This window comes from Phyllobates terribilis, unplaced genomic scaffold, assembly GCF_046119375.1.
Source record: "Phyllobates terribilis strain yellow unplaced genomic scaffold, ASM4611937v1 Scaffold_5__5_contigs__length_657084704, whole genome shotgun sequence".
NCBI lineage: Eukaryota > Metazoa > Chordata > Amphibia > Anura > Dendrobatidae > Phyllobates > Phyllobates terribilis.
In genome coordinates this window covers 346054621-346067338 of record NW_027362765.1, presented here as the reverse complement: position 1 = coordinate 346067338, position 12718 = coordinate 346054621, and the positions used below count along the sequence as shown (strand labels likewise).

The 12718-nt window shown below is 50.2% G+C and overlaps 1 protein-coding gene across 1 annotated transcript in view; it reads left to right on the top strand.

Annotated features, from left to right (window-relative positions):
- The window catches only part of EMX2 (empty spiracles homeobox 2), an 18706-nt gene extending 7477 nt beyond the window's left edge, over positions 1–11229 (top strand). Inside the window, exons 2-3 of the mRNA XM_073684604.1 lie at positions 468–652; positions 10655–11229. Of these exons, the coding sequence (XP_073540705.1) occupies positions 468–652; positions 10655–10822 (353 nt within the window). The 3' untranslated portion in view covers positions 10823–11229. The remainder of the gene's footprint in view (positions 1–467; positions 653–10654) is intronic.
- The last annotated feature ends 1489 nt before the right edge of the window (positions 11230–12718 follow it).

Below are 12718 nucleotides of genomic sequence, written 5' to 3'. Positions count from 1 at the left end.
GTATATTGCTCTATTAATCATGGCCTGTAGTGGGGGATACAGGGAGTGTTGTGCAGCCCCCTCTCTGTATATGGGGCTCTGTACGTTTGCTGCTTATTTCACAGAATTCTATAATTACCCTGTATAGAAACCTATGTGAAGCTTGCTGTATACTCCATGGTGAGTCGTCATATCCCTGTATATATTGTACCTTATAACCCTAGAATATAGTGACCAGCTTCAAGTGGTATATAGTGCAGTGTGTATAGAAGTAGAAGTAGTAGAAGTGGTGCACACTGTGCGGCAGATGCCGCCTCTGTATTCTGTGCTGTGCACACTGTGCGGCGGGGTCGCCCCTGTATTCTGTGCTGTGCACACCGTGCGGCAGATGCCGCCTCTGTATTCTGTGCTGTGCACACCGTGCGGCGGGGTCGCTGGCTGGGGGTCTCGCTGCAGTTTGCTGACTCCGCTCCCTGCTCTCTCCGCAGGTAATGACTCCAGCGCTGAGAGCTTCTTACTGCACAACGCTCTGGCCCGGAAACCCAAGCGGATCCGAACCGCCTTCTCCCCGTCCCAGCTGCTGCGGCTGGAGCACGCCTTCGAGAAGAACCACTACGTGGTGGGCGCGGAGAGGAAGCAGCTGGCGCACAGCCTGAGCCTGACCGAGACACAGGTACCGACCCTCAGGGCACATGGCCTGGCGCTGCCCCTCTAGCCCTGGGCCTGGCTCTGCCCCTCTAGCCCTGGGCACCTGGGCCTGGCGCTGCCCCTCTAGCCCTGGGCCTGGCTCTGCCCCTCTAGCCCTGGGCACCTGGGCCTGGCGCTGCCCCTCTAGCCCTGGGCCTGGCTCTGCCCCTCTAGCCCTGGGCACCTGGGCCTGGCTCTGCCCCTCTAGCCCTGGGCACCTGGGCCTGGCGCTGCCCCTCTAGCCCTGGGCCTGGCTCTGCCCCTCTAGCCCTGGGCACCTGGGCCTGGCGCTGCCCCTCTAGCCCTGGGCCTGGCTCTGCCCCTCTAGCCCTGGGCACCTGGGCCTGGCGCTGCCCCTCTAGCCCTGGGCACATGGCCTGGCGCTGCCCCTCTAGCCCTGGGCACATGGCCTGGCTCTGCCCCTCTAGCCCTGGGCCTGGCGCTGCCCCTCTAGCCCTGGGCACATGGCCTGGCGCTGCCCCTCTAGCCCTGGGCACCTGGGCCTGGCTCTGCCCCTCTAGCCCTGGGCCTGGCGCTGCCCCTCTAGCCCTGGGCACATGGCCTGGCGCTGCCCCTCTAGCCCTGGGCACATGGCCTGGCGCTGCCCCTCTAGCCCTGGGCCTGGCGCTGCCCCTCTAGCCCTGGGCACATGGCCTGGCGCTGCCCCTCTAGCCCTGGGCCTGGCTCTGCCCCTCTAGCCCTGGGCACCTGGGCCTGGCTCTGCCCCTCTAGCCCTGGGCACCTGAGCCTGGCTCTGCCCCTCTAGCCCTGGGCACCTGGGCCTGGCTCTGCCCCTCTAGCCCTGGGCACCTGAGCCTGGCTCTGCCCCTCTAGCCCTGAGCCTGGCTCTGCCCCTCTAGCCCTGGGCCTGGCGCTGCCCCTCTAGCCCTGGGCACATGGCCTGGCGCTGCCCCTCTAGCCCTGGGCACATGGCCTGGCTCTGCCCCTCTAGCCCTGGGCCTGGCGCTGCCCCTCTAGCCCTGGGCACATGGCCTGGCGCTGCCCCTCTAGCCCTGGGCACCTGGGCCTGGCTCTGCCCCTCTAGCCCTGGGCCTGGCGCTGCCCCTCTAGCCCTGGGCACATGGCCTGGCGCTGCCCCTCTAGCCCTGGGCACATGGCCTGGCGCTGCCCCTCTAGCCCTGGGCCTGGCGCTGCCCCTCTAGCCCTGGGCACATGGCCTGGCGCTGCCCCTCTAGCCCTGGGCCTGGCTCTGCCCCTCTAGCCCTGGGCACCTGGGCCTGGCTCTGCCCCTCTAGCCCTGGGCACCTGAGCCTGGCTCTGCCCCTCTAGCCCTGGGCACCTGGGCCTGGCTCTGCCCCTCTAGCCCTGGGCACCTGAGCCTGGCTCTGCCCCTCTAGCCCTGAGCCTGGCTCTGCCCCTCTAGCCCTGGGCCTGGCGCTGCCCCTCTAGCCCTGGGCACATGGCCTGGCGCTGCCACTCTAGCCCTGGGCACATGGCCTGGCGCTGCCCCTCTAGCCCTGGGCCCGGCTCTGCCCCTCTAGCCCTGGGCACCTGGGCCTGTCTCTGCCCCTCTAGCCCTGGGCACCTGGGCCTGGCTCTGCCCCTCTAGCCCTGGGCACCTGAGCCTGGCTCTGCCCCTCTAGCCCTGAGCCTGGCGCTGCCCCTCTAGCCCTGGGCCTGGCGCTGCCCCTCTAGCCCTGGGCACCTGGGCCTGGCGCTGCCCCTCTAGCCCTGGGCACATGGCCTGGCGCTGCCCCTCTAGCCCTGGGCCTGGCTCTGCCCCTCTAGCCCTGGGCACCTGGGCCTGGCTCTGCCCCTCTAGCCCTGGGCACCTGGGCCTGCCTCTGCCCCTCTAGCCCTGAGCCTGGCGCTGCCCCTCTAGCCCTGGGCCTGGCGCTGCCCCTCTAGCCCTGGGCACCTGGGCCTGGCGCTGCCCCTCTAGCCCTGGGCACCTGGGCCTGGCGCTGCCCCTCTAGCCCTGGGCACCTGGGCCTGGCACTGCCCCTCTAGCCCTGGGCACCTGGGCCTGGCTCTGCCCCTCTAGCCCTGGGCACCTGGGCCTGGCGCTGCCCCTCTAGCCCTGGGCACCTGGGCCTGGCGCTGCCCCTCTAGCCCTGGGCACCTGGGCCTGGCGCTGCCCCTCTAGCCCTGGGCACCTGGGCCTGGCGCTGCCCCTCTAGCCCTGGGCACCTGGGCCTGGCGCTGCCCCTCTAGCCCTGGGCACCTGGGCCTGGCGCTGCCCCTCTAGCCCTGGGCAGATCTCTACTAGGCCCATCTTTCCCCTGTGGTGCCCGCTCGGCCCGGGCTGTTAATCTTCGTTGTCGGAGCCGCTAATTGCTGTAATGAGTTGACTTTCAGGTCGCGCTCGTTCATTACCGCATTGTGTGTTGTGGACGTGATAAACGAGCGGTGACGTCCTGTCTGTTCTCCTCCTGACGAGAGGCCGCGTTATTACAGACTACAAGTGATTATAGGGGCGGGAGGATGAGCTGTGAGAGCGGGGCGGTGAGTGCGGGGCGGTGAGTGCGGGGCGGTGAGTGCGGGGATAGGAAGCAACCTGGGATTCTGCAGAAGTTTAGTGAACTTGGAAGCTGAGTATAGGGGGCTACAGAGGAGGTGCAGTGAGTATAGGGGGCTACAGAGGAGGTGCAGTGAGTATAGGGGGCTACAGAGGAGGTGCAGTGAGTATAGGGGGCTACAGAGGAGGTGCAGTGAGTATAGGGGGCTACAGAGGAGGTGCAGTGAGTATAGGGGGCTACAGAGGAGGTGCAGTGAGTATAGGGGGCTACAGAGGAGGTGCAGTGAGTATAGGGGGCTACAGAGGAGGTGCAGTGAGTATAGGGGGCTACAGAGGAGGTGCAGTGAGTATAGGGGGCTACAGAGGAGGTGCAGTGAGTATAGGGGGCTACAGAGGAGGTGCAGTGAGTATAGGGGGCTACAGAGGAGGTGCAGTGAGTATAGGGGGCTACAGAGGAGGTGCAGTGAGTATAGGGGGCTACAGAGGAGGTGCAGTGAGTATAGGGGGCTACAGAGGAGGTGCAGTGAGTATAGGGGGCTACAGAGGAGGTGCAGTGAGTATAGGGTGCTACAGAGGAGGTGCAGTGAGTATAGGGGGCTACAGAGGAGGTGCAGTGAGTATAGGGGGTGTGAAGGAGGTGCAGTGAGTATGCGGGGTGTGTAGGAGGTGCAGTGAGTATAGGGGGTGTGCAGGGAGGTGCAGTGAGTATAGGAGGTGCAGTGAATATATGGGGTGTGCGGGAGGTGCAGTGAGTATAGGAGGTGCAGTGAGTATAGGAGGTGCAGTGAGTATAGAGGGTGTGAAGCAGGTGCAGTGAGTATAGGAGGTGCAGTGAGTATACGGGTTGTGCAGGAGGTGCAGTGAGTATAGGGGGTGTGCAGGGAGGTGCAGTGAGTATAGGAGGTGCAGTGAGTATAGGGGTGTGAAGCAGGTGCAGTGAGTATAGGGGGTGTGCAGGGAGGCTGTAGAGGCAGTGAGGGGGCGATATTTAGTGGCTGAGGAAAGTGAAAGTGTGTGATCGGCGCTTGCGATAATTGCAGGATCGTTTCTCTAGGAATTGATCGTTATTAGGAGCCGGAGGTGATGAGGGAGAATTCACACTTGTCACTAATCTAATTGACTGTGTGACTCTGCGGGGGAGAGAGGCTGAGGGGGCTGCACCAGGCTGACGTCCTCTGTGCTGCTGTCACATGCATAATCGCAAGGGGAGGCCCGGCCAGTAGTAAGGATGATGGGGGTGGTGGGAATGATGGGGGCGGTGGTGCACTCCGCGCTCCGGAATCCCCGCCTGATACTTTGTGTCTGGGGAAGAAAAGAGGCTGAAACTGGATCTACAGCCGAAGTCCGATCCCAGCAAAGGGGATCTAGTAAGAAGGGAGATCTGGAAGTGATCCTGGGAGAGGGGATCCTGGAGACACACATTAATAAGGAAGGAAATAATAGAATATATATTTCTACAGGAAGTATTAATGTAAATAAATAATTATATACAGAAAGTATTAATATAAATATATACAGGAAGTACTGTAAATAAATAATTATATACAGGAAGGGATTAATTTAAATTATATACAGGACGTTATTAATGTAAATAAATAATTATATACAGGAAGTGATTCATGCAAATATATACAGGAAGTATTAATATAAATTATATACAGGACGTGATTAATGCACATAAATAATAATATACAGGAAGTATTAATGTAAATAAATAATTATATATAGAAAGGAATTAATGTAAATTATATATAGGAAATATTGTAAATAATTATATACAGAAAGTTATTAATGTAAATAATTATATACAGGAAGTGATACATTATTATTATTATTATTTATTATAGCGCCATTAATTCCATGGCACTCCACATTTATATAAATAATTATATATAGGAAGTGATTAATGCAAATATATAGTTATATAGAGGAAGTGGTTAATGTAAATAAATATATACAGGAAGTTAATAACGATGTACACATAGGATGATACAATATATAATTATACATGGGGTGTCCAGGAAATAATGATGGGAGATGAGGTCCTTCTACAGGAGGGTGAATAATTGAGCAACAAATATTAATAATTATACAGGAAGGAAATATTAGGAATGTATATATTATTGATACAATATATAATTATATAGGGGTTATTAATAGTTATATATAATGGATGATACAATATATAGCTATATATGGGGTTATTAATAGTTATATATATAATGTATGTAATAACATACATAATTATATATGGGGTTATTAATTGGGATGTATATAATACAATATATAATTATGTATGGAGTTATTAAATAATGCATGATACAATGTAATGGATGATACAATATATAATTATATGGGGTTATTAATCGTGATATAACTATAAATTGTATCATCCATTATATATATAATCTATGTCTGGCTATTTATTGTTATATATATAATGTATGATACAATACACAATTATATATGGGGTTATAAATCGTGATGTATATAATGGATGTTGCAGTAAGAAATATATATACATTTTTTTAAGTGGTTGTACCTGTTTTTTTATACCACTGTTTTCCTACAATGGATGACGCAATATATAATTATATTGGGGTTATTAATAGTGATGTATATAATGGATGATACAATATATAGTTATATAGGGGGTATTAATAGTGATGTATATAATGGATGATACAATATATAGTTATATAGGGGGTATTAATAGTGATGTATATAATGGATGATACAATATATAGTTATATAGGGGGTATTAATAGTGATGTATATAATGGATGATACAATATATAGTTATATAGGGGGTATTAATAGTGATGTATATAATGGATGATACAATATATAGTTATATAGGGGGTATTAATAGTGATGTATATAATGGATGATACAATATATAGTTATATAGAGGGTATTAATAGTGATGTATATAATGGATGATACAATATATAGTTATATAGGGGGTATTAATAGTGATGTATATAATGGATGATACAATATATAGTTATATAGGGGGTATAAATAGTGATGTATATAATGGATGATACAATATATAGTTATATAGGGGGTATTAATAGTGATGTATATAATGGATGATACAATATATAGTTATATAGGGGGTATTAATAGTGATGTATATAATGGATGATACAATATATAGTTATATAGGGGGTATTAATAGTGATGTATATAATGGATGATACAATATATAGTTATATAGGGGGTATTAATAGTGATGTATATAATGGATGATACAATATATAGTTATATAGGGGGTATTAATAGTGATGTATATAATGGATGATACAATATATAGTTATATAGGGGGTATAAATAGTGATGTATATAATGGATGATACAATATATAGTTATATAGGGGGTATTAATAGTGATGTATATAATGGATGATACAATATATAGTTATATAGGGGGTATTAATAGTGATGTATATAATGGATGATACAATATATAGTTATATAGGGGGTATTAATAGTGATGTATATAATGGATGATACAATATATAGTTATATAGGGGGTATTAATAGTGATGTATATAATGGATGATACAATATATAGTTATATAGGGGGTATAAATAGTGATGTATATAATGGATGATACAATATATAGTTATATAGGGGGTATTAAAAGTGATGTATATAATGGATGATACAATATATAGTTATATAGGGGGTATAAATAGTGATGTATATAATGGATGATACAATATATAGTTATATAGGGGGTATTAATAGTGATGTATATAATGGATGATACAATATATAGTTATATAGGGGGTATAAATAGTGATGTATATAATGGATGATACAATATATAGTTATATAGGGGGTATAAATAGTGATGTATATAATGGATGATACAATATATAGTTATATAGGGGGTATTAATAGTGATGTATATAATGGATGATACAATATATAGTTATATAGGGGGTATTAATAGTGATGTATATAATGGATGATACAATATATAGTTATATAGGGGGTATTAATAGTGATGTATATAATGGATGATACAATATATAGTTATATAGGGGGTATAAATAGTGATGTATATAATGGATGATACAATATATAGTTATATAGGGGGTATTAATAGTGATGTATATAATGGATGATACAATATATAGTTATATAGGGGGTATAAATAGTGATGTATATAATGGATGATACAATATATAGTTATATAGGGGGTATTAATAGTGATGTATATAATGGATGATACAATATATAGTTATATAGGGGGTATTAATAGTGATGTATATAATGGATGATACAATATATAGTTATATAGGGGGTATTAATAGTGATGTATATAATGGATGATACAATATATAGTTATATAGGGGGTATTAATAGTGATGTATATAATGGATGATACAATATATAGTTATATAGGGGGTATTAATAGTGATGTATATAATGGATGACACAATATATAGTTATATAGGGGGTATAAATAGTGATGTATATAATGGATGATACAATATATAGTTATATAGGGGGTATAAATAGTGATGTATATAATGGATGACACAATATATGATTCTATAGAACTGTCCTAATCCTACAGCCTAGTGACGATCTATAATAGCAGTGCTCTGTGGTCGGCGCTCGGTTGATTATTCCCCCTTTCCTGCAGATACAATGTGGCTGTCTATATTTCCAGTTCTGCGGGATCTGTCGGATCGTCTTCCTATCGGCCTCCTGTTCTCAGGTCACACTGTGCGGATCTTTTACGGTTTTCCAGGATGTTTTCGGTTTCCCTCTTTCGATCTTCTGGATCTGCTCGGACTCGATCTGTATTTTGTCTGGTTTCTGTTTTTCTTTTCTGTTGAATCTTTTATATTTTATCTTCTTTTTCTGCCTTTAGATTTTCTAATATTCTTTAAACTCGGAGGAAAAAGTGTAAATCGCGAATTCTGCCCCGATGTGCGAGCGATGTGCGATGTGCGAGCGATGAGCTCCTCGTCCACTGACTGTCCGCGGCTGTTCTTAGCGGTTGTCAGGTTAACAGTTTTCAGGAGTCACTCTATTTGTAAAGTTACTAGTTGGTGTCAGTTCTCCTGGTTGTCGGTAGTCAGTCAGTTCTCCTGGCTGTCGGTAGTCAGTCAATTCTCCTGGCTGTCGGTAGTCAGTTCTCCTGGTTGTCGGTAGTCAGTCAGTTCTCCTGGTTGTCAGTAGTCAGTTCTCCTGGTTGTCGGTAGTCAGTCAGTTCTCCTGGTTGTCGATAGTCAGTCAGTTCTCCTGGTTGTCGGTAGTCAGTTCTCCTGGTTGTCGGTAGTCAGTTCTCCTGGTTGTCGGTAGTCAGTTCTCCTGGTTGTCGGTAGTCAGTTCTCTTGGTTGTCGGTAGTCAGTTCTCCTGGTTGTCAGTTGTCGGGTCCGCTCACTTTTGCAGAGATTAGTGTGAGAAATCATCTGAGATTTTGCAGTTTCTCACAATCGGTAATGAGTAAAAAGAGGATCTGAGACCCCAGAGACCGAGGCCGGAGGGGCGACGTCTACTGACTATGGGGGCTTATATCCGTGCAGTACGAGGCAGCTGTATACACTCGGGGTGATGCGGGAGAGTCGCAGCTGTATACACTCGGGGTGATGCGGGAGAGTCGCAGCTGTATATACTCGGGGTGATGCGGGAGAGTCGCAGCTGTATATACTCGGGGTGATGCGGGAGAGTCGCAGCTGTATATACTCGGGGTGATGCGGGAGAGTCGCAGCTGTATATACTCGGGGTGATGCGGGAGAGTCGCAGCTGTATACACTCGGGGTGATGCGGGAGAGTCGCAGCTGTATACACTCGGGGTGATGCGGGAAAGTCGCAGCTGTATACACTCGGGGTGATGCGGGAGAGTCGCAGCTGTATACACTCGGGGTGATGCGGGAGAGTCGCAGCTGTATACACTCGGGGTGATGCGGGAAAGTCGCAGCTGTATATACTCGGGGTGATGCGGGAGAGTCGCAGCTGTATATACTCGGGGTGATGCGGGAGAGTCGCAGCTGTATACACTCGGGGTGATGCGGGAAAGTCGCAGCTGTATATACTCGGGGTGATGCGGGAGAGTCGCAGCTGTATATACTCGGGGTGATGCGGGAAAGTCGCAGCTGTATATACTCGGGGTGATGCGGGAGAGTCGCAGCTGTATATACTCGGGGTGATGCGGGAGAGTCGCAGCTGTATACACTCGGGGTGATGCGGGAAAGTCGCAGCTGTATACACTCGGGGTGATGCGGGAGAGTCGCAGCTGTATATACTCGAGGTGATGCGGGAGAGTCGCAGCTGTATATACTGGGGGTGATGCGGGAAAGTCGCAGCTGTATACACTCGGGGTGATGCGGGAGAGTCGCAGCTGTATATACTCGGGGTGATGCGGGAGAGTCGCAGCTGTATATACTCGGGGTGATGCGGGAGAGTCGCAGCTGTATACACTCGGGGTGATGCGGGAGAGTCGCAGCTGTATATACTCGGGGTGATGCGGGAGAGTCGCAGCTGTATATACTCGGGGTGATGCGGGAGAGTCGCAGCTGTATATACTCGGGGTGATGCGGGAGAGTCGCAGCTGTATATACTCGGGGTGATGCGGGAAAGTCGCAGCTGTATACACTCGGGGTGATGCGGGAGAGTCGCAGCTGTATATACTCGGGGTGATGCGGGAGAGTCGCAGCTGTATATACTCGGGGTGATGCGGGAGAGTCGCAGCTGTATATACTCGGGGTGATGCGGGAGAGTCGCAGCTGTATACACTCGGGGTGATGCGGGAGAGTCGCAGCTGTATATACTCGGGGTGATGCGGGAGAGTCGCAGCTGTATACACTCGGGGTGATGCGGGAGAGTCGCAGCTGTATATACTGGGGGTGATGCGGGAGAGTCGCAGCTGTATACACTCGGGGTGATGCGGGAAAGTCGCAGCTGTATACACTCGGGGTGATGCGGGAGAGTCGCAGCTGTATATACTGGGGGTGATGCGGGAGAGTCGCAGCTGTATATACTGGGGGTGATGCGGGAGAGTCGCAGCTGTATATACTCGGGGTGATGCGGGAGAGTCGCAGCTGTATATACTCGGGGTGATGCGGGAGAGTCGCAGCTGTATACACTCGGGGTGATGCGGGAGAGTCGCAGCTGTATATACTGGGGGTGATGCGGGAGAGTCGCAGCTGTATATACTCGGGGTGATGCGGGAGAGTCGCAGCTGTATACACTCGGGGTGATGCGGGAGAGTCGCAGCTGTATATACTCGGGGTGATGCGGGAGAGTCGCAGCTGTATACACTCGGGGTGATGCGGGAGAGTCGCAGCTGTATATACTCGGGGTGATGCGGGAGAGTCGCAGCTGTATGTGTGCAGAACGTAGTGTTGCGGTCGCACGGATTTATATCGCTGGTCGGCACAGACGCGGGCTGTATACAGGGTTGCATTCAGTCAGTGCGGTATTTATATGTTTGTAAGATGTGATTGGATTTTTGCACTAATTTTGCGCCTTTTGTTTCGCAGGTAAAAGTTTGGTTCCAGAATCGGAGAACGAAGTTTAAAAGGCAAAAGTTGGAGGAAGAAGGTTCCGACTCCTCTCAGAAGAAGAAGGGGACCCACCACATCAACCGCTGGAGGATCGCCACCAAGCAGGCCAGCCCCGAGGAGATCGACGTCACATCGGACGATTAACAGCAGCGACAATTAGCACTTTTCATGGACACTTTTGTACCCAGGCCGCAGGGCCCCCGGGATTATCTCTGCTCGGGGGCCCCCGGGATGATCTCTGCTCGGGGGTCCCCGGGATGATCTCTGCTCGGGGGTCCCCGGGATGATCTCTGCTCGGGGGTCCCCGGGATGATCTCTGCTCCGGGGTCCCAGGACACGATCCGCGGGCAGAGGAGCCTCCTGCGGAGATTGTGGTGGATGCGGATCCTTTCCGGACTCTGCAGCCAGAACCGCCGGAGAAACGCGTAAGGACGCAGCGACTGGCAGCGATTAGCGGATTGTACAGACCTCTGTGTGTTGTGGTGACTCGTAGGATTCCTTATACTTCCGAGAAGTACGATGTCAAGATTGTCAATAAAGAGTTCTCATTATCCAGATCCCGCTCCTGCACTCGCCGATGTGTGCCCCGATGTGGGCGGCCGACCAGTGTCTGCCCCGATGTGGGCGGCCGACCAGTGTCTGTGTCGCACCTGGCCCCTGACATGAGAGCGCTGCTGGCTTATTTGCGCCTTATTAGCGCATTACTCGATGGGGTCCGCCGATGGGGTCCCGATCTCTCGTCTCCTATAAAGGCTCCCGTGCAGATCAGTTGAGGCGATCACCCGGCGGCGATGTGTGGGGGGCTGATCCCTAATCCGGGGTCCTGGCGCAGACTGTCTGCAGGTGGCGCAGAGTCCGGAGCTGTCGCACGTTTGTCGCAGGGGGGGGGGGGGATTAGCGCCTTCTCCCTATTAGCTGCAGAAGCTTCATTACTGCCAGGCTTTGAATGCGGGGGGATTAGAGGGGCTCAGAGGGGCCGCCGAGGCTCGATGCTAATGAGGTGAGTGGCCTTTGTGTCGCGCACGGCTCCATTATCCGCCCGGCCCCGCCGCTCTGCTGCCGCTGATAATGGCCCCGCCGCCGCCGCCTGCGACTTTCATCTCCCAGATAAAGCGGCTCCTGCGCCGGCAGCTGGGGGTCCCGGAGCCGGGGGCCACAGGAGGACTGTCACGGCTCTGCGCGCTCACACGTTGTCGCAGGTATCGGGGACTCATCGGGAAATGTCGCTGAAAAAAACGTCGGCAGCTGCGATCCCAGACTCGCAGACAGGGGGCAGCCTCGGCCACATGCGACTGATCTGCTGCGAGTGCGACCACTGCCGCATCTGTCGCTTCCCAGCACCTCCGCCTTATGTGAGGAAACATTCTCTGCGACACTTTCTTTTTTGTATCAGATGAATCAACTCAAAAGACAAACGTAAAGAAAGTAAAAAGGGCCGAGGACTACGACCCCCACCCGGGAACTACGACCCCCACCCGGGGACTACGACCCCCGCCCGGGGACTACGACCCCCACCCGGGAACTACGACCCCCACCCGGGAACTACGACCCCCACCCGGGGACTACGACCCCCACCCGGGAACTACGACCCCCACCCGGGGACTACAACCACCAGCAGGGCTCCCCCTGATCCTATGCGGGAAATTATATATATATATGGTGGAACTCTATCTGTATATACAGTATGAGGCTATATATATATATATATACACTTCTGTATGAGGCTATATATATATATATATATATACACTTCTGTATGAGGCTATATATGTATATATACACTTCTGTATGAGGCTATATATATATATATACACTTCTGTATGAGGCTATATATATATATACACTTCTGTATGAGGCTATATATATATATACACTTCTGTATGAGGCTATATATATATACACTTCTGTATGAGGCTATATATATATATATATATATACACTTCTGTATGAGGCTATATATATATATATACACTTCTGTATGAGGCTATATATATATATACACTTCTGTATGAGGCTATATATATATATATATATACACTT